Below are 22,921 nucleotides of genomic sequence, written 5' to 3'. Positions count from 1 at the left end.
CCACTCCAATCCATTCCATTCATCCATGCCATCCATTCCATCCGTTCCAACCATTCCATCCTCTCCAACCGTTCCATCCACTCCAACCGTTTAGAGACAGAAGGGACAGAAAAGGTTACATGTTCATTGCTCCTGTTAGAATCCTTTTGATCTTGTGGAGGATATGGGATTCTAGATGTATAAACAATTGGGTTCAACACCAAGTGGAGTTACTCTTTCAGGTTTTACTCTTTTTCTCTTATTAGAGGATTGAGATGTACCAAAGTGGCAATAAGCCAGTTCCTCCTTTAAACTTGGGTTAACAGTATTCTAAGGAAAAATACTGTCTCACCCTGTGCAAGCTCCCCATTTTCCTCAGCCTTGTCACCCACCCAGGTGATCCTCCCGCTGTACACCACCCCCAAGATTGCGATCTGAAACCACCTGCCCTCTCCTGGACACCTGGGAGGAGACTCTAGGCACGGTTTTAGTGGGGGATCCGCACAATTCTCCACACCACCCTTGATGCGATTTTTCCCAAGTGACTTGGCAGGTAGACTGGGAGTCACTGAAGGTAGGTAATCCTGCTGTTGGATCCAGTAGATGCTGTGGGGAATCGGAAGGACATGGACACTGTAAAGACAAGTTTATTGTGTTGTTTATTTAATATCTTTCCCTATAACTATGGGGTGTTCCCTGCCTATTTTACTAACTAGAGTGCTAGTCAGTCAGTGTGAATATCCAAAACAAGTCTGTCTGCTGTCCAGATATAACCTGACCCTACCACTAGTATGACTTACTAATGCCAGGAAAATGGCACCCTTCTCCTGGTTGCTGTGTTTTTATAACACGGTTTTCTTTGCTTTCTTGTTCCGCTCAATAGACCAAGCGTAAATAGTCTTTCACTATCCTCTGGATTAAGTTCTGAAGTTCTTTTAGAGGACTGGTTGTCTCCCTGTCCTTTTTCTTACAGATTGTTTTGGGTATATTCAGGCTCCTTCCCTCTCTCCTGTCGGGCTTGAGACCCTTTTTGTATATTGTGTTCGTCTCGGATATTTTGATGGCTCAATTTCCCATTGCACTTCACCTCTTCCGAGAGTACTATTTCATGGATGAGTCTTAACTTTCTGAGCTCACGAGTCTGCACTCTGTGAAGGCATCATGAGTCAAGGCACAGACAACAGATTTAAAGTTCAAAATAAAATAATGTATTAACTCCAATGTCAGGATGGTTGAAAGCCTAACTTGCACTATGCTAAGGTGGGATTTCCCTACCTGAACGAAACTAAGGAAAGTCCGAGTCAGAAAGTTCAACAAAAGTTTGTCTCTGTCCAAAACCTATCCTTGCCCTCACAACTAAAGCTAAACAATGTGTAGGGATGACAATAATATGAAGAAATGGTGATCAACACAAAGTTGAAAGAGCTTCTTCCAGCTCCTAGCTTCCTCTTCAGCTACCCTTCCCCAAGTTCAAGAAAGTTCCACAAAAGTCTTGCTGTTAGGCAAAGTTTGAATGCAGTACCCTCTGGGAACACTACAAGCAACTATAACTACAGGTGTAAGCAAAACCAACCTTTGGTATAAGTCTGTACTGCACAGATTTGGTAGCGTTTCTGAGCAGCCAGGCTTATCTCAAGAGGGAATGTGAGCTGTAATGATGTTACACAGAGGTCCACACCCACAGGTGTTCAAATAAACTCTTACACTCAAGGTTTCTTAGTTAAACACTTATTAATTTATGAATTAGTCAGTTAAATAACATGCAATAGAAGTAGGCAATTATATATAGCACACAAATATACTTAAATACTGTACACTCTAAGTTTCTGAATTAGATAAGACCCTTTTGGGGTGGCCCACAGATACAACATACAACCACAATTGACTTTAGTGGCAACAATATTGGGGGCATGAATATCTTAGCATTCACAATACTTTTCAAGGGGAGTAAAAGGCAAAGGTTATTAGAACATAAAAGTTTACAAGGATTCTTACACAGTGCAAATATTTAGAGTTCACCAGAAGAGTCAATTCAATAGGCTAGGCCAAAATCAATAGGCTAAAGTCTTGGATAGGATAAAGTAGTTCTGTTAGTTAAACGGAAAAGTCTCTGCACAAGTTCTTAGGAGTAGTTTGTAGCAAGAAGAATTATATGTTGGGTCACAAGCTGATTAGGACTGTGAGTTGCGAAAGTTCCAAGCACTTCCACCTCGAGAGGCAAGTACCCTGTCTTGTTTTACAGTACCTTTACAAATGAAGAATAAGAGGCAGCTGATGACTTCTGTTCCTGGCAGTTCCTGCAGATCTCGCTGTTCCTGAGCCTCAGTCTTGGGGACAAGAGGGAGGACGTCGGGGGATTCCTGCACTTGAACAGTCAAACAGCTTGCAAAGACTTCAATTCCGGTAGCTGTAAGTCAAGCACACAAACTGGTGTCTCTCTCCCTGGCTATACGGTTTCCTGTAGCACTCTGAGGAAAATGCAACCAGCTCCGAGATTAGCATCCAGGTGACTTACTGTTGAGTTATTGGTCCCACCAACTCAAAGGGAGAAGTCGTCCTTGCAGGGGCTTCTCTGTCGAGGTGAACTTGGCGATTCTGACTTGCAGCAGGGCTTCACCGGGCAAACCAACGGTCCAGGGGTTGCAGCAGCTGTCCTCTTGAATATCATCTTCGGTTCTTTCGTTCCAGTGGTCGACTCTGCCTTCCAAGTCAAGAGTCTCGCCTTTTATTCAGTTCTCTCCCATTCATTCCAGCCTAGCTGTCACTCACCCAGCAGGGTGGCTGTCTTTGCCTGACAGTCAGCCAGCCAGCCAATCATGCCAGAGTGCTTTTGGGTCTCCTAGGAAACTAAGCACAGGGAGTTTCGGGCACCTTCTTCACTTCCTGCCCACCCCAGACACTCGGGTGCCAGAGGCGGACTTTCGCTCCTAAAGCCCGCCAAAGGCGAAGGAACAAAGGGACCAAACCTGGTTTGGCGCGCAAAGACAAACTCTGGAAGGACCTTTCCAAAAAGAAATGGCGTAAAAAGAAGACCGGGACCTGTTTAAACAAAGGGGGCTCAGACGCCATCTTGAAAAACATGGCTCCCGCGATTTAACGCTACCGGAGCTACGAATAGTTTGCGGTCGGGAAAAATCATGGTAGTTCGTTGTAAAGCCACTGCCAATAGCCATTCTGAGAGGAAAGGGTAGCATTTCGCTGCTACATGAGTATCTAGGCACAGGGGATACTAAGCAACCCCTCCAGCACTCTATTGTAAGATAGGGTTTGGTTTGTTTTTTTATTTATAATGCACGCCTGACCCAAAGGTATCTGGGATCAGTACATGATAATGCAAGTTACTTAGTTACAACAATCAGGGAAAAAATGTATACAATACAATATCTTGGTAACATAGGTGGGAGTGAACTATACAATCAGAAACCTAACAAAATGTTCAAGGGTAGTTACAAAGTTGTATACAACAGTTGTAGAGAATAGCATAGCATAAAGGATAGCAGGTATAAGTGCAGATGTAGCAGATGAAAATATAGAAAATATAGATACATATATACATCGGCGAGGCAAGGGATCTCTAGGGGTCATTGTCCTGGGTGTGCTGGGTCTAGGAATTTAAAAAGGCTACTAAAGTCAATTTCACTTTACTTTAAACAGTAGTTTATCCCAGAGAAGATATTTGAAACCTTGGGACAGCCTGAAAGGCTTCCCTGTGCCACTGCACCGAGGGTGCTGTGTGACACAAATGAAAAGATGATGCCTTTGGAGTTGGTTAGACTCCATAACCAAAAAAACACACAAGTAAAACACATCAGTGTGGGGGAAAAAAAGGTTCACACTCTCTCAGGTAAAGAAATCAAGTCCTCAAAATCCAGCAAAGTTGCTGGGGGTCTCTAAGGTGAAGGGAATTAGCACATTTTTGAGAATTCTCCCTAACACTTGCAATTACATTTCCAAGTTCAAACACTTCCACAAAGCCTTGGGGTTACCTTCCCCCAGGTCAAGGCAACACAATTCCACACAATCCTCTGGGTTTCCTTCCGCCAAGTTCAAAACAACCCAGTTCCAAAGAAAGGGAGTCTTAAGGGCTCTGTTCTCAAAACCACACTATTTCATCAAGCCCCAGGGTTCCCTTTCCCACGACTTTAATGTAGCAACTTACACTTGGCTTCAGTCTTTCAATTTTCAACACAGCTCCAGGTCCTCTTCACCCTCCTTCTGGATTGCATTAACAGTTCACTTACAGTGCTCCTTCTTGGTTTGTTTAACAGTGACTTTGGCTTTCACAATTGAGAGTTCCCTTGTCCAGGCACAGTTGTCTCACCGCACGGTCCACTCATCACAGGTGCACAACCAGGAACCCTAGGCTCTTAAGCCCACACAGGCTCTTATGTATTTGTCCCTGTGTACATATTCACATTCACTGAGCTTCTCCTTATCAGCATCTTGGCTTTATGTGCAGGTTCACACTCAATTGGCTCCTGGTTTGCCTCTTGGCTTTGCCACAATGTGTTGCACATCCTATGCCAGTCGTTGGCCTTGCTGCACTGTATTCATTCACAACGTTCACTTTGTGGTGTTCTTATTTATTACCCATCTTTCTATCATGCTCTTTCACACTTGCGCTCTTATTTCGTATGTTGCATTCAAATGTGCACTTACGCATTTAATTTCCATCAGTTCGTATCTTTGCCTACAAAGTTCTCTTTCAGTTCGGTATTCTATATTTGTGATTTGACTTTGCTACTTAATTATTATTCAGCATGTGGCTTCGGTTTATTTCAATCTGTACATATCATTTCATTTGGCATATTTGATTCATGTGGCATTTCTCATTTATACATAGCCCCTAGCAGCACCCTGGCTTTGATTTCCCTCCACTCACCAGTCCTTGACGTTTCTCTCTGTTGGCTCCTTCGCTCCCCTTCTGCTTCGCCGGCTGACTTGCCAATCACTGCAAGTCCTGCTCGCTCTTCGGGTGCTTCTCTGCACTCGCCGACAGCTCTGCTTCGTTTCCACAGATGCTGGTGGCACCTTTTCTTCTTTCTCCTTGATCCGCGGCTCCAATTGCTTTTTCCCAAGGCTCACACTGCTGTGGAATTTCAGTGGCCCAACTCGCCCTGGGATCCACAGGTCTTCTGGGTCATCTGCCAGTGCTCTGGCTTCCTTTCAGGACCCACCACGGCTGTCTCCTCACAGAAAGGGCTCCATTCTGGCCTCTCCCACACAGGCCTCTGTGTTGGCCGTCTCCTTGTTACTCTTTACCTTTCCTCTTACACACCTGCAACCACTTAACAGGTTGCAGGTGTGAGCTCTCAATTGGACTTGCCTGGTGTCGGGTCCAATCTTGAGTCTTCCTGCAGGAGTGATGCTGGCCCACCAGACCCCCCCCCCCAAGTCTGCCCGCCTAACAGTCTCTCAGCAGATAAAACTACCAAGCTGGCAAACCCAAGGGGAATTGGAGAACAAAACAAAGAGAGATCTTCACAGAACTGCACTGATGCCCTCTGGTACTGGATTGCTTGATTGCTCGCCTCAGTGTCTGTGAAATCTAGGAAGAACAATAACATATATGTTGATATATATGTGATAAATATGTATACCTTTTCTTTTAATATATTTGCTTTCTTTTTCCTGAAATACCTGTTGCCTATGCTTTAGTGCTGATAGGCTTTCTTTTCTTTTCAGATGATGTTGAGCAGAAACTTCTGTAGAACTTGAATAACTTTTTTAATGTCAGCTGAAATGTCTTTATATATTAAAAGGATTTGTAATACCCTTAACTGAATTGCTTTTGACTAAAACTAAACTTATAGTACTTCAAACAGAAAAGTCCGTGCACACGTCTTTTGAATTGCGTGCACACAATACAAAGACTGCTGTATTGAATTGGATCTGCAGATGCATTTGATGCTTCTCTTCAGGATACACGAACCGTGCTTCTTTCCGACGTAAAAATAACCTACCACGCTTTAATCCAATCTTGCTTAGCTTGCTACGAACCGCGCTGACAACCGCCGCTCGATTTCTTGACTGAAGAACCGGGCATCCATCCGACGCTTGCTGAGTTGTTAACGAGCCGCGCTCAGCTTCCGAAAAAGAAAAGACGCGACGGCACGTAATGAACGTAAGGTTCTTTACTCTAACCTTACTATAACGGCAAAAGCGAGACAAAGATACGCTCGCACACGGAACTACTAAATAGTTTAAAACACAAATACAGCCCGAGCTTAACTGTATTTGTAAAAGGAAAAAATATATATATATATATTTTTAATTAAAACCGCGCGGGTGTTAGTAGATAAAACTTGCGCATGTAAAAACTGTATGAACACAAAAATATATACTCGCAATATGCAGATAATAACAGAATCAATTCTGATAATGGAAAGTTCCGTTTTTTCAGTTTTACTTAAACAAATCTCTCTCTTCAAAGAATAAGGCAATTGAAAACCTCACTCAATTTCAGAAGTCTTGAAAAAGTGAATCACTTAGCTTGCTTCATCTGTATCTTCACTGCTCTTTGGAAAGTCTTGAATTTAATGTCTTTTCTTCTGAAAAACCTTCGGAAATCTTTTAAGCTCTTCTGGAAAAAGCTAACTATAAATATTTTAAAAATATACTCTAGAGCTAAGTAGACTGCGACCTGCCACAAAGACAGCTAAAATGAAAGGCAGTTTAGAACCTTGAGCAGCATGCCAAACTACCTCATAATCTATTTACACCAATCACTGCTGCAGAAAAGACCCTCCATCTTGCTTTGGGAAATAAGCGATTCCTGAATGTACATTAAGGACATTTTTTTTGTACAAGTTCTATTTCTAATTCAAACATAACCCACACATCACACTATTAAGTAAAACTACATCCAAAGGGTTTTGTTGCTAAATGATGTTTTCTTACTCAAGTGTGAGCAATTGAAATCTATGAAAATTATCTTGGAATGATAGCAGTATGTCTTTTGAGGTTGTGGACCTTTGAAACCCTAGAAATGTGCCATGGAATCCTGACACCTGGCTATAGTTAGGGGGACATGCCTGACAGTCCTAGTACTCTGCAGGCATCTTTCTCGTCCCAGTACTAGAGTGGTGGAAGGAGTTACTAGTGTTCATTACTAACGGTTTCACTTTACTTACAAACTGTCTTTCTCCTCTAACCCTGTCACTGAGCTCTGGGTCAGACTGCCCCCATATTTCGATGCAACAGCTCTACAGCTTCCATTTACCTCTCTTGAGATAGATGTGGTTGCTCTGTCACTCTACCAACTTGTATAGTACAGACCTATACCAATAGGTGGGTTACCTAATACCAAGAAGACAAGGCTGGTGTAGTCTCCCACAGGGTTACTACATCAAATCTTGCCTAACACGCCCTGCTTTCTCCGCTACGCCTCAGACTGCCAACAAGCCCCTTTTGCTCGCTGCACCTGAGCGTGCTCCATAAACCTCCGAGCGTCTCGGTAAGGTGCCTTCTCGCCACCACAGCTTCTGCCCTGGAAAACTCCTTCACGCTTGCCGTGCTTCTCTCGCTTGCTTACCTCTCAGCTGAGTCTATTTTAAAGTTTCCGTCTCCATGATAATGAATCCAACAACTAGCCCACTCATGTTTCTTCTTCCAGTCTTTCTTCTGTTTCCATATTGGCATCCTCATCTCAGTACCTAAGTGGTGTGTGTTGGGAGTAGGTTGTCTAGAAAACTAGGGAAGGTATTGATAATATCCTACAAAGACCTGGGTAATATTAGGCTAATTGGAAAATGGAAATGGGGGGATACCATGTCTCACCCAGGGGTGCCCTCATCCCCAAGTCTCCTCCACCCAGGTGCTTCTCCCTTGCATCTCCACCCTCAGGGTCAGGATCCGAAAGCGACAGCCTTTCCCTGGCCACCTGGGAGGAGGATATGTTGCGGAAAGAAGTGAGGACGCCCTCAGATTTCTCACAAGACAGGACAGTGGACTCTTGATTTACAAGGACATCCTGACTGACTCCTTAGGATTTTAGTTGAGATAGGAAAACTCCTCTTAGAGTTAGGCAGAGGTAGGTTTTCTTTTTTATTTCTGGCATAGTAAATGTTTATGCCAACAACCATGCCACCTGGGTGTCTGTCTCCTCCTCCTGCACCCTTACAGTACACTCTCACCAGCTACTAAGGCTGTGGTGGCTAAATTGGTCACATATAAAATAAGACATTGGAAATCTACATTTAATCTAGAAAGTTTCTAGAGGACACGTCCTGTGGCCTTTTGTGGGTGACTGGTGCTGGAAATAATGTAAGGGGAAGCCTTTCAAATCGGCATCACTATTTTGACTTTCGCACTGTCATTCACATGGAGCTCTTGGTTTTTGTTTTGTTTTAAACCTGTTTTCCTTTTTCGTTTAACCCTCTAGTGTCCTCTCTGTCAGCGATGACTGATCGATTGGAGTCCATTGCAAGACAGAATGGGTAAGTTCTTCCTAGATCTGATTCTACATGATCAGTTAGTGTCAACCCTCCCCCAAACCCCTTGGATTGGCATCTCCATGGTTGGCCTCACTTTCCAAACACACCTCACGCCACATGCTATGGCCGATACAGTATGCGCTGTTATCAGCACAACTCTCTCTCATCCTTTGTGTTCAATGCACAGTTTTCAATCCTACAACCGGCTACAGCATGAAGCAAGGTTGTGCAAGACTGAAATTACTGTGGCCACCTCATTCCTATGCCAGGGCCATTGGGGACTTTTTTGTGTATAGTGTTTTGCCAGTACCTGCTGCATATACATGCATGTAAGGGAAGTGTGCTGACAGCACTGAGAGTTTTACTATAGTTAAAGGAAAACGTCAGAATGTAATTCTGAAGGTTAATGGTGAAGGTAAAATGTTTATTTAAAGATAAAGGGCAAATCTGTTGTGAATAAAATTCCCTTGAAAAAGTAGCCTTTCCTTCGGTTACTAATGGTTGTCATGTTTTTATTTCACATTGGACTACAAACTGATCACTTTGGTAGCTGAAAGTATTGGGGGTTAACTGGAGGCCCTGTTTATTAATGCACAGAGAAGCCCTTCAGGAGATATTTGACTTGGCCCTTTGCAAGGATGTTAGAGACGGTTGTTTGTGAGACTTGTAAGTACCTAGTTGGATATGTGAGCCCTCAAGGCTTGAGGTCATCATCATAATGCTTAGTCCGCAGTGTGGGGCAGGGCAACTCCGAAGGCTCTTTCATTCTTGGGTTAAGCATAAAGTGCTAGATTGACATTTGAAACACTAGCAGTTCAGCAAGTATGATTTATTCTAATGTTTCTTGTTCAAGGCTCAGTTCTCACCTAAGTGCCAACGGCACAGAATGCTACATAACCTCTGACATGTTCTATGTGGAAGTCCAGCTGGATCCTGCTGGCCTGCTCTGCGATGTCAAAGTAGCCCACCATGGAGAAACACCTGTGGTATGTGTCACTAAGCCAGCCTAGAATTGAGGCATCCCAGGTACTGTGACCCTGTTGTACAGTTAGTAAAGTTGTCACATGCTGCTCCTAGAAGCACATTGCTTGCATTGTTACTAGGTGATTGTCTCAGCGGGCTGCCACTTTCAGTTCTGAGTGGTTGGTATTTGTAAAACATGCCTTTGCTTTACGACCCCAGTGCTTCATGCTATCATTTTGTGCTTTCTTCCTATGAGTTTGTGTATTGACATTAATGTGTGTCTGAATCCTGCCAGAGTTGTGAGTGTGGTAAGAGGTGTATCAGACCCTCTTACTGAATCCATTAACATCTCTGTATAGCTAGTTGAGACAGGACCCATTTAGACACAGATATGCCTTACCAGTCCCTTTTATACTTGCACATTTCTCTTTTCAGAGCTGTCCGGAGTTGGTGCAGCAGTTGAGGTGAGTGAGCTTAGCTCTTGTTGATTGTTTTGTTTTGCTCAGTGGGAGAACCTCGGTTACATGCTTGGCCTGCTTCTGGGATCACCAGTGCCCTCCTGTCCTCCGCTAAGGTTCTTTTCTTGAGGAATCCTTTGGCATTCTCGTCTTGTCTAGATAGTGATTGAGATGAAGTCTGACGCCAACCTATTTAACCTCTTTAAAAGTCTGTTTTAGTTCTGTTGGCTCATATTTCTGTTCTTGTTTGGGGAGTCTGATGAGTTTGAAGGCAGAGGTTGGAGTATCTTTTCATATGGGGACAGTCTTTTGCACATAACCTTTGTGCACCTTTCATGAAACATTTGAGATTGCTTGAAAGGGCTCAAATTATTGGACTGAGACAACGGTGTATGTAAAGTGCTCTGGTGTTCAGGCAGTTTCGCTTCATTGTTTTACAGTAGCCGTCACTCCTCTACATGTCTGCAGGATGCCTTAGTTTAATATTGCTTTTCTGATGCTGCAAAGAATAGTGAGAATGCTGCAGTTATTTTAAGTTTGTAATTAAATGTGTAACACCTTATTCCCACTACTTCCTTTGAGCCCCAACCACTACAGTTGGATTTTACTGGATTTTTCATGGACTTTTCAGGCAAGTCTGCTTTTTCAACCTCACTCCCCTACTGCATTCATTTTTGCTTTGGGGTCACAGGTACACCACTTTAAGTAACAAGTGCTGGGAGACCTCTTCGTTTATTTCAAGTGTCTGTGTCTTTTTATGGAACCACCCCCACTTTATGTGGTGTGCTGCCAGGGGTCCTTAGGTTCTTTTGTGTTTGGTGCACTAGGTAGCCTAGTGTTGGGGAGAATTATCATTTCTGTGCTGATTCCCTACAACCTTAGAGACCCCCAGCTCTTTTGCTGGACTTTAGGACTTTTCAATTTTAACCCTGGAGTGATTAAGTGAGACCTTTTACTCACACTCTCATATGTTTTGACCTGATTTGGATTATGCGTTTCCTCTGTTTTTGGAGTCTGACAAACTCCATAGGCATCGACCTTTTGTATGGTGACACAGAGCACCTTCGGTGCAGTGTCACGGTCACAGAGAAATCCTTTAGATTTCTCATAAGGTTTAAATAACTTTTCTTGTGTGAAATACTCTTCCCAAGAATAGTAAAGTGAAATTAACTTTTCCTACCTTTTCTGTTTTTAGGTCCAGCACACTCTATCTTATGCGGAGTGCTGGGGTGTTATCCTGCTCTCTCATGTAACATTTTATATGTTACCCTCACTACTTTAAATGGCTGGTGGCAGTGGTTTCATTTTCCTACCATTATTCTTTTCTACTGCAGGCTGAATCCTCAGCTGCAGTATAACAGCCATGGGAGAAAATGTTGTCAAAATGGCTCCCGGTCTTCTTTTTTCCCATTTTCTGTGTGTGAGGTCTTTCTTGGGAACAATCTGTGCATCAAGGCCAAGTTGAGCCCTTTGTTTGTTTTGCCTTTGGTTGGCTTCAGTCCTGAAACCCGCCTCTGGCTCCAGTGTGTCTGGAAGGGCAGGATGGGAGGGAGGATCCCGAAAATCCCCTGTCCTTTGTCTCTAGGAATGCCTGAATGCAACCAGTCCGGATTGGCTGGCTGGCTGTGTGATTGACAGCCTATGCTGTGTGATTGACAGCCTAGGCTGTGCGATTGACAGCCTAGGCTGTGCATGAATTGGAGAAACCTGCTTAAAAGGTGAGGGTTTTGGGACTAGAGTCAGTCGACTGGCTGTACTTCTTCGCTTCTGCAGGAACCGAGTGCCAGGGGTCGAGAAATCGTTGTCGAGTGAAACGTCTGAAATCTGGGCCAGAAGACCCAGGAGTCTCCTAAGGACCCTCCGGAAGCAGGATGACCAGAGCTCGAGTCCCCTCACCAGAGTGCAGTGGAGGAAGCCCAACCGGTCTCTGAGATCCCCAGTGATGCTGTTTACTGTGCGCTGAAACCGCAAAGTGCAGCTGATCCGAAAAGAGCCTGTAACTGCCGACGACCTCCAAATTGCTGCCGCAGGAGTCGTCCAGACATCCTGCCTCTTGTGCCCGCGACTGAGGCTCAGGAACCCAGGATCTGCATCACTGCAACAGGACAATCCAGCTGGACCACTCTTCTTCAAACCAGAGGTACTGTTTAGACTTGGGGTACGTACCTCAGTGTCTTTAGCTCTGCTCTTCTCAGTTAAGGCTTGCATTGGCTAATTTTGCTGGAGTTGATTCCAACTAATCAACTCCAGTTTTCACAAGTGTAACAGCTTGTGACCTACAAGTGATTTGTACAAAACTCTCTAACTTTGTACAATACTTTTATTAACTAAGAAGTGCCACAATTCCATAGACTGTGCTCCAATTGACTATGGCTGTCCTGGCTGTTATTGCTGGGAAAGGCTTTTCTAGACTTCATTGGAAGATTTAAGTACACTCACATGCCCTGAGAACCTGTTTAACCTTCTCCCTTCCTTTAACCTTTCCTTTCTGCAACCTCCGATTCTGCAAAGTATAACTAGTGATATGTAAATCCCATTACTGTCCTTGTGAATGAAATCACCTCTGGGTGTAGGAAGTGTGTAATAAGCATATCCAAAGAGTATCCACTAACTTGTGCTGATTATGGAAAAGTATTTTAAAGTATATTTCATTGTTACATATCTTGCCTTTTTTAAAGAACGCTTATTTAAAAATTGATGTTAAATAAATAACTATTTATAACTGAAACCTTGAGTGTAAGTGTTACTTGGTTACTTGTATTTGCGAATTTCATTGCTACAGCTCTACAGCTCACATTTACCCCTCTTGAGGTCACACTATACCATCTTGTGTAGAAAAGACCTATACCATAAGGTGGGTTACCTAATACCAAACAGATAAGTGTTGTGTAGTCTCACACAGTGTTACTGCGCCAATTCTTAACAGACACCCGTGCGCTTATCAATGGGTGGGGACACTTTGTGTCTTCTTTACCTGGTCTGTGGTAACATTTTCATTATTTTCTATGCACCCCCTAAACGGATTGTTTTTTTGTTGTAGTAAGTTTTTTTGATATGCTAATTATTAGAATGTATTACTTTCAGTTTTAATAAAACAGTTATCAGCCAGAAATCACAATTTCTTTTTACAGATCATAATTTACGATCCTCATACAGTACCGTCATAGATTAAGTTAACTAATATCATAATAGGAGCCATAATTCTCAGTATTGGCATAGTCAAAAATGTGTACTGAATAAAAGACGAGGTTACATTTGTTTTAACTGAAGAATAAAAATGCTACATTTCTAGAATAACAGTAAAGTATTAAAATGTGGATAAAATTCATCGAAAATCAATGTTAAAACAATAAAATGCACTTAGTGTATTTTTTAAACTAAAAGAATTAAGATCATCATTTGCGTATAATAATGCATAGTAAGAGACCGCATTTACAGGGATATTACTGAGCTTAGGCTTTCCAATGGTCATCTAAATTAAGAGTTAATAAAAAGTCAATTATGGCAATGTTCAGTGATACTTTAGTACTGTTAAATATATATATACCCACATTGTTTCTTTAGTCATTGAAGTCATCAATCTGAAGTCTCTCAAATATTTATGAAAATCATGATATCTTAGATGTGCTAATGCTACACATTCGGTTTATAGATGTTGTAAGGACTCTTGATGGGCGGTTAGTGCTATACTTTGGATCTTCAATTCTGGACTTGCATTCTGGTAGGCCAGAAATTGAATCTCATCCTTAGTATGGCTTGAGCATGCTTCAAATCTGGGAATCTTTCCATATATAAAGGCATATCATTTATTAATTTAGGTATAAATTCTCCCAATTTAAAGGCTGAATATTGATTACACATTTCCCAGATGGTATGCCAATCCCATCGCCATAGTTTCAATTTGGCTTTATCTGGGAAGTTCCTTAATAAGTCAATGGAGATATCGGCTGCTTCTAATGTGGCTTTACATTGGGCTTTCCAGGCTTGTAGGGGAGATTTTTTCCTGAAATTAGGATGTCCTTTAGAATTGGAAGTAGAGATAAATGATTAGTTGTAGCTGAGAAGAATTTTCTATATGCTGATGGCATTTGCCATGCCACTATCGCCGCAAGTGAAGTCAATCCAATCTCAAATCGGATCATTACAATTGGGGTACTCCTTAGCAAGGATAACATTTTTTTCCAATACATCACTTCTAATAGAGTCTGTTTGGTATCCCTGCCCCCGAGATGGGAGCCAGCGGCCAAGCTGGTGGAGAGGATACCTGAGAAGAGGATGCCATCCCTGAGCCCGAACCCGATTCCCTGGGATGCAAAAAAAAGGGGGGGCTCAACTGTCCTCCAGGGCACGGATATTTCTTCCTTGGATCAGGAGGACGGGGGGGAAACACAAATTGCGAAAATCCTGATGGGGACGACGACTGAGGTGACGACGACGGCGGCCATGAGGGATCTATCGCTGGACATCTTTTCGACCCTGTACACCGTGGTGTCAGAGTTTCAGAAACTGATGCCAACGACACCGCTGGCCCCGGTGGCCCCAGACCAACCTCTGGCAAAAAAGAGGAAGCGGCACCATACGCCGCCACATCAACCTCCACACGTGCCCTCCCCCCAGAGACACGGGGATGGACGCAGCGACTGTTAGTCAGGATTGTATGTAGTAACCCTGTAGGACACTACCCCAGCATTGTCCTCTTCGCAATAGGTAACCCAACCACCCAACCTTTGGTATAGGACTGTACTAGACAAGTTGGTAGAGTGAAGGTTTCTTGATTAAAATAATGATTTATTAATTTAACAGTCCGTTTTTAAAATAAGCCTTCTTTAGAAGAGAGCAATATGCAACACACAAATATACTTCAAAAACACACTACTTCAGTTCAGTTAAGTAAGTAGATACCCTTTTGGGATGGCACACAGACACTTCCTACGCCCTAAGGTGACTTTAATAGTTAGGACACTGTGCGCATTGATATATCACTTTTCACACTTAAATGATAATACAGAAGTTATGGCTAAAAGGAAAAGGTTAGGGAAGGAAACGATGGTTAACAAGTTTCTCAAACAGGTAAGCATTTTTGAATCCCCCACTGCAATGTTAATTAACCTTTTCCCAGCTATACAAGTTAGGTATGTATGAATTTTTGGAGGTACAGTTAAAAACATAGTCAGAGCATAAGAAGAGTCTTCAGGGAGCCAGGACAGCCAATGTCAATTGAGCAAAGTCTAGGAAAGTTGTTGCACTTCTTGAAGATAGGCAAAAGTCTTGCACAATGTTAAAACAAGTGTTGTTTTAAAAGTAAATCACGGTCGGGCCACAAGCTGGAAGGATTGTGAAGGGCAAAGCTGCAACCAACTTCGCAGGTGCACCCAATGCAGCGCTCCACTGAGGACAAGCAAGCTACAAACAACAAAAGAGGTAAGTACCCCCTAGTTTACAGTACCTTGAGTCTGAAGAAAAAGGTTCCAGCTGGCTTCTGTTCCTGTTGCAGTCCTCCAAATCCTGCTGTTCCTAAGCCTTAGTCGTGGGGACAAGAGGAAGGACGTCTGGGGACTGCTGCACTGCAGTTTGAAGGTTGGCGGCAGCAATGGGCACACTTCAGATCAACAGCACTTGGTGGTTTCAGCTACTCACAAATAGCACCACTGTGGTTCCTGGACGCCTTGTGGACTTTCCTTGCTTCTGGGGTCCAGCACTCTGTTGAGGTGTCTCAGGCTTGATTAGTCCTGCTTCCAGGGAGTCAGGAGGATCTTCCTGGAGCTCGGGTACGGCTTAAAGGCAATGTACTCGATTCTGGTGTTCCTGTCCCCTGGCACTCGGTTCCTGCAGCTGCAATGGAAGTACAGCCAGGAGAGAAAGGGTTTTCAGTGGAGTTAGTCTTCACCGGGCAAACCAACGGTCCAGGAGGTGCAGCAAGCTTCTCTTCCAGTTTCTTTCTTTGGTTCCTTTGTCCAGTGGTCAACTCTGCCTTCCTTGCAAAAGACCTCACCTTTTATGCAATTCTCTCCCATTCATTTGGAGCCTGTCAGTCACACAGCAGGGTGGCTGTCCTCCAAGGACAGCCAGCCGGCCAATCACCTTTGGGTGCATTCTTGTAACCAAGGAGACTAAGCACATGGAGTTTCAGGATCCTCCCTTGCTTCCTGCCAGACACGCTGGAGCCAGAGGTGGGCTTCACCAGTGAATCCCGCCGAAGACAAAATGAAAAAAGAGACCAAACCTGGTTTGGCGCACAGAGTAAATCTCAAGAAGGACCTTTGCAACAAGAAATAGCGAAAAAAGAAGACTGGGGCCATTTTGACAAAATGGGCACCAATGGGTGCAATACTGCAGCTGAGGATTCAGCCTGCAGTAAAAACGCACAATGGTAGGAAAAAAGTAAACCACTGCCACCATCCATTAATTGTAGAAAGGGTAACATAAAAATGTTAAATGAGAAGGTAGACAAAGGGGATGCTAAGTAACCCCTCAAGCACTCTATGTAATATAGTGTGTGCTGTGTCTACAAAGAGAAACGGGTAATGAAGTCAATTTCACTTTACTACTCTTGGAAACAGTAGTTTATCCAAAAGAAGGTATTTAAACGTTAGATAAATCCAAGGGACTTGTGTCGCAATGTAAAAAAGATGATGCCTATGGAGTTTGTCAGACTCCAAAACCAAAAAAAACACAGGGTTCAAATCACATAAAAATACATGAGAGAGTGGGAAAAAGGTCAGACTCTTTCCAAGATAAAAATATAAAGTCCGAAAGTCCAGCAAAAGAGCTGCGGTCTCTAAGGGAGAAGGGAATTGGCACATTTCTGAGAATTCTCCCTCACAGCAACGACAGACACAGACAATGATATGGCCACGGCGGGCAGCCCTCCACAGCCAAGGGCTTCTCCCTCAGACGAGGTGGGGTCGTTCCATGCCATGGTAGCCAGAGCATCGGAACTCTTCCAATTGACACCAGAGAGACCAGGAAGGAAGGTTTCCTATATCACTGACACAAGGCCAAGAGGAATACCATCTTGGCAGTGCCTGTCCTGGACAAAGTTTGGGAGGAAGGCCTGGCTTTGATGAGAAACTCAGCCACAGACCTGGCCCGAGGGATCGGCTTGAGAAAAAATACTGGGTGCCTGAGTCCACACCCAAGTGCCTACGTTCATAGCCTTCCCCGGATTCAGTGGTCTCGGCAGCAGCAAGGTAGAAGTCGTCTAACCCCTTGTCTTTGTCCTCCATCCCTCCAGATAGCGAGGTGAAGAAGTTAGATGCCATGGGAAGAAAAGTAATCTACTCGGCGGCGTCAACGCCCTTGCAATTCTGGCTAGATACAACGGGGAGCTGTGGTATAAAATGGCCCCACTGCTGGAGTTCCTACCCGACGACAAGTGTGTTGAGCCACTTTCCATAGTCCAGGAGGGGGAGGTGGCATCGTACCATGCTATCACGGTGGCCCTAGAAGTTGCGGACACGGGGTTCCGACAGATGGGGAAGGTGTCTGCCTCCGTTGTCGTGACTGGATGAAAGCCACCAACTTTGATCAGGAAGTCCAGACGAGGGTTCTGGACATGCCCTTCGATGGAGACATCGTGTTTGGCAAGGCCGTCAATGAGTCGTTGCAGACCATTAAGACTGACACCGAGACGGCCCGTGCCTTGGGCACTCTTCAACACTGCATGTCCTTTCGTACCTCCGGGGGGAAGTCTGGCAGGTTGTCAAAGGATTTCGCCGGAGGGTCCTCTTCGTACCGCCATCCCTCCCGGTCCATCACCCAGGAGGCCTACAGAGGCCGTTCGAAGGCTTTCGGTGGAGGTGGCTGACGTTCCCAAGGTGGCATGCAGGCCACGAAGCAAGATTGAACCAGCCAGCATGTCCGGCCCCCACCCATATACCCTAGTGGGAGGCCGGCTAGCGGGCTTTGTCAGCGAGTGGAAGACGATCTCCACCAACCGATGGATGCTGGATGCTCTCACTCATGGACACACTGGAGTTCCAGCAGAAGTGTCCGTGGATACCTCCGGTGGCCCGGGAGGAGCAGCACATCCCTCAGCTCCTGCAGAAAGTACGTGCCATGATATGAAAAAGGGCAATCGAGCTGGTTCCAAAGCGACCCAGGGGCTACAGATACTTCTTGATAAAGAAAATGACCGGGGGCCGGATGGGGGCCCATTCTAGACCTGGGCGTCTCAACAAATACCTCAAGTCCTAGAATTTTAGGATGGTCACGTTGCAGTACGTGTTCGGACAACTGGAGGAAGGAGACTTCTTGACATCTCTGGATCTGCAGGATGCATATTTCCACGTTCCCATTCACAAGAAGCATCGGAAGTTCCTGCGCTTTGTCGTACAGGGAAGGCGGTACCAATTCGAGGCCCTCCCCTTCGGACTGAAGTCGGCGCGCAGGGTGTTTACGAAGTACCTAGCACAAGTGGTGGCCCATCTGCGTCAACATGGGATACACGTGTACCTGTACCTCGACGACTGGCTGATCTGGGCCAAGTCAAGGGAAGTAGCCGTCGAACACACAGAGAAGTCTGTCCTTGATACCATCGCAGAACACGCTGTTCCTGGGAGCCAGGCTCAACACGGTCTCGTGCCTTGCGGCCCCCTCAGAAGAGATGATCGCGGCCATGCTGGGCAAGGTGCAACAGCTCTTGGCACTGAAGACCGCCACGGTGCGGATCATCAAGTTGCTGCTCGGCATGATGTTGTGCATTTACCTGATCCGGCTCTGCAGGATGCGGCCCCTTCAGGAATTCCTGGACCCTCGGTGGATCCAGGTATCCGGAAGCTTCGCAGACAAGATTGCTCTCGACGAGGAAGCGATAAGTGGTTGGGGCGTGTGCTCCAACCTCACTGGGGGCACAGGTTTCCAGAGCCGCCCGTACTGGGAAAAGGTCACCACGGACACTTCCCTGGAGGGCTGGTGAGCACACAGAGGACATCTCCATGCCAGAGGTCGGAGGAGCTGGATCCTCACATCAATCTCCTGGAGCTGCGGGCAGTGTTCTGGGCCCTCAAGACGTTCCTTCCGTCCCTCAAGGGCAAAGTGGTGAGGCTATTCATGGACAATACCACCACAATGTTCTACATCAGGAAGCAGGGGGGCACCAGATGCCCAGCGCTCTCCAGAGAGGTGCAGGACTTGTGGCACTGGGCCGTCGCCCAAGGGATATTCCTCATTCCTTTTCACGTGCCAGGAGTCAATAACACCATCGCAGACAGGGTGCTACGCTCTTGCCATGAGTGGTAGCTTCGACAGGATCAAGTGGGGCCAGCCTCTTCCTAAAATGGGGCAGACCCCAGATTGATCTGTTTGCAACGGCGACAAATTACAAATGCCAGAAATTTGCTAGCAGGTTCCACCAGCCGAGCAGCATGGGGACGCGTTTTCCTTCTTGTGGGAAGGCCTCTTCCTGTATGTGTTCCCTCTTTTGCGCCTCCTGCTGCGAGTCATCAATCGACTCAAATGGTGCCGATGCAGGATGATACTCGTTGCACTAGTGTCGCCGAGGCAGATTTAATACCTGGACCTTCTCAGCATGTCAACGTCACCTCCAGTCAAGCTGCCAGTGGTAGCGGATCTGCTCACCAGAGAAGGAGGCGCAATCCTGCATCACAACCCAGGATCTCTGAACCTGAAGGCTTGGCTCCTGCAGGCTTAGAGTTTGGAGGGTACGTGTTGCCAGCAGACTGCAGGGAGGTCCTTACCAAGGCCAGGGCGAAGTGCTACGGGCACAAGGGGTTAGCGTTTTGCTACATGGTGCCGGTCGAAGATGATCAACCCTCTGAGGGTCCCGGCCCACAGATTCTTCTGTACTTGTTGTCCTTGGCCAAGGCGGGGCTTGCTCACGCCTCGATCAAGGTGCATCTGGCGGCTATCTCCCGCTACACCAGGTCTCCAGGACGGTCTTCTCTTTGGACCCACCGTCTCGTCAAGGAGTTCCTCAAAGGACTGTTTCGATCGTTCCCGCCATGCTGAAGGCACCTGCCCCGGTGTGGGAACTCAACATGGTACTGACTAGGCTCATGGGGGCCCCCTTCGAGCCTATGCATTGAGGCCCCTCTCGTTCCTCGCCTGGAAAACTGCTTTCCTCGTGGCATCACCTCTGCCAGGAGAGTGTGGGTTAGATCCCCGCTCTATCCTGCAAACAGCCTTATCGCAATTTGCCCGACACAAGGGTGGTACTGCGGACGCACCCCTCCTTCATGCCAAAGGTTCTGTCGGAATTCCACCTCAATGAGCCTTTGGTGTTGCCTGTGTTCTTTCTGAGACCTTCATCGCCATCTGAAAGGACTTTGCACTCGCTGGATGTGGCTCGTGCTCTAAAGTTCTATGGGGAACGCACAAAGAGTTTCCGGAAGATGTCTCAACTATTTGTGAACTTTGGTCCTGGGAACCAGGGAAAGGCCTTGTCCATGTCTTCCATCTCCAGGTGGCTCTCTGGCTGTATCGCACACGCTCATCGGTTGGCAAACCGACAGTTGCCCGGCCATCCGAGAGCCCATTCCACCAGAGCGATCGGTGTGATGATGGCATTCCTGTCTGGTTTGCCTTGCTGGACATATTCAGGGCTGCTACGTGGAGGTCCACGCACACCTTCACAAGATTCTACTGCGTTGACAGGGATTCCAGAGAGGAGTCCATCGTTGTCCAAGAAGTGCTACACAACCTGTTCACGTGAAGGTGAGCCTGTTCCAGAGGTAAGAGTAATTGCTTCTGTTGAGCCTTGCTACCTCCCGTGGTTGTGTAATGTTGTACCGCTATGTATTCTTCATTCATTAGCATGTGAATCCATGCCAGACCCCATGCTGGAGAAGGAACAAAATACTTACCTGTAACTATTGTTCACCAGCATGGGTCTGGCATGGATTCACATGCAATCCCTCCCGCCGGCCCCTCTGCAGTCCTTGTTCATACTGCCACTTTACGTACTTGCCAAATCTGAAGATGGCTGCCAGAGGTGGGGCTTAGGGAGAAGGTCAGTCATTGGCTGGGTGCAGTATGACCCTGAGCTCAGTGATTGGTTTAGAGGAGAACTACAGTTTGTAAGTGAAAGCGAAACGGTTTCTTCTTTTACTGAGGATTCCTGGCCTGATGATGGGGAATATTCATGAGCATGTGAATCCATGCCAGACCCATGCTGGTGAACAATAGTTACAGGTAAGTAACCATAACCTGTGGGTCCGGCGTGGAGTTGGAGTTTGCAAACCTGCAGATCGCACTGGATGGTCTTGAAAACCCCAAACTCTTTTGAGATGGCCATTCCTCTAATATATGCCTTAAACGCTTGCCGTATCGTGCCATGTGACACGGTATCCAGATGATTATGGGTGAAATAGGCCCGGATAGCGTGTTCTATATCTGACCTGAACATCATGTCCTGCAGTGCCTCAGGTTTGAACATCCGCAGTGTCCGATTGTGAACCCCCCTGCCCATTCTGATCTGCATAGTAACGGGAGAGTGGTCTCAGAACGTTCAGGGAAGAATATTGTGAGAAACCTGAGGGCATCTTCACACCTACTCCCCTTGGATCCTCTTCTCAGGTGGCCTGGGAATGTCCATCGGTTTTGGATCCTGACCCTGGGGGTGGAGATGTGAGAGAGCATCACATGGGTAGAGGGTCCTTGGGGTGTGGGGTCCATGGTATCTCCCTTTCCCTTGTGATAATAAACCCTCCCCTCCCCTACCTTCATAGGTTGTTGCCATTAATTTCCTCCTTTTTCCCCTCAGTCACACCACTCTGGTACTGAGACGAGGAAGAGCCCTGGAAACTATTGCGTGGGTCAGGCATGTCCAGAGAACATAAGTAATGGTGGTCAGGCAATTAAACGCAGGGGCTCGCACCGGCAACCTGTTAACAGGTCACAGGTGCATAAAAGGTGGAGCCACCAGCAAGGAAGGGGAAACCAGCAGAGAGAAGCCGGGCTGGGAGAGACAGACCTGAGAGGGGAGAATTCCTGCCCAGAGGGTGGCTGCTGTGGAGAGTCCTGCGGCCAGGTAGCCGGAGTCCAAGGAGAGAATGCAATGCCAGAGCCCGAGCGTGCCCTGAGAGGGTCAAGGCTGCCAGAGTCTCCTCTGCCTGGTGCTCACAGTCAAAGCTGTGAGGCACGGAAGACTCCCAATTGCTGCAGGCCACCGGTAGCGTTTGCGAGTGAAGAGCAGAGCCAAGGACAACCCACACTGATATTCTCAGAAGGCAAGCGCTGCTCGCAGAGCTTCAGAAAAGTGTGCAGAGAGCCGAAAAACACAAGGAGAAGGAAGAAAGAGGACACCCGGAGGAGCCGCCGAGGGCCAATTGAAGGTAACACTTGTAACGTGGCTCTTCTGGGGCTACAACTGGGCATATGATAGTGCCTTAGTAATCATACTACTTAATGTCTTAGATCAGTTTAATATATCAGTGCTCCTCACTCAGAGACAACACTTTTGTTTATTTGGGCAAGGGCATGCCGATAAACGACCAGTTAGACCAAGTCACCATTTATTATATATGCCAAATATGCTGATATGTTGATACCAGTGCCTTACTAATATACTATTCAATGCCTTGGATCAGTACAATATACCAGTGCTCCGCACTCAGAGACAATACCTTTGGTTATTTGGGCAAGGATATGCTGATTAACTTTCAGTTAGACCTAGTCGCCATTTATTATACCTGCCAAAAATACAGGTTTTTCAAATATTTCAAAACATATACATCATAATGTATATATTGTGTGTGGCGAAACCACTTCCCAAACGCACATTATCAGTAAACACCTCATAATCCCCTAGGCCACCAGGACCTAGGAGTCGCGCGACGAAATAAGTAGCACGCCCCCAAACCATATTGAAGACACAATTTATTACGAGTTACACTAATTATAGATCTTGAATATACCTTGTATAACCACTGCGAGGCACCAATTTGACTTTATTTTCGTCCATTCGCTATTTCTGGAAACACTATTTGGTTACCTAGCAACCGGGGACATGTGATGTATCACATAACCAGAAGTCAACCACGGTTGACATAGTAACCGCCTCACTCAGCCGATGCTTTTCTCGGTGCCCGACGGCATTCGCCAATGTGCGTTTCACTTCTAGGCTCA

General features: G+C 45.9%; 1 protein-coding gene across 1 annotated transcript in view; it reads left to right on the top strand.

Annotated features, from left to right (window-relative positions):
* Positions 1-22,921, top strand: part of MED1 (mediator complex subunit 1) — a 509,499-nt gene that overhangs the window by 103,235 nt on the left and 383,343 nt on the right. Inside the window, exons 5-7 of the mRNA XM_069634720.1 lie at positions 8,363-8,417; positions 9,268-9,400; positions 9,813-9,841. Coding sequence (XP_069490821.1) covers positions 8,363-8,417; positions 9,268-9,400; positions 9,813-9,841 — 217 coding nt within the window. The remainder of the gene's footprint in view (positions 1-8,362; positions 8,418-9,267; positions 9,401-9,812; positions 9,842-22,921) is intronic.

The sequence above is a fragment of the Ambystoma mexicanum genome, chromosome 13 (genome assembly GCF_040938575.1).
Source record: "Ambystoma mexicanum isolate Mex_15411 chromosome 13, UKY_AmexF1_1, whole genome shotgun sequence".
NCBI lineage: Eukaryota > Metazoa > Chordata > Amphibia > Caudata > Ambystomatidae > Ambystoma > Ambystoma mexicanum.
Note: the sequence above shows the minus strand (reverse complement) of the source record. Positions and strands in the feature narration are given on the sequence as shown.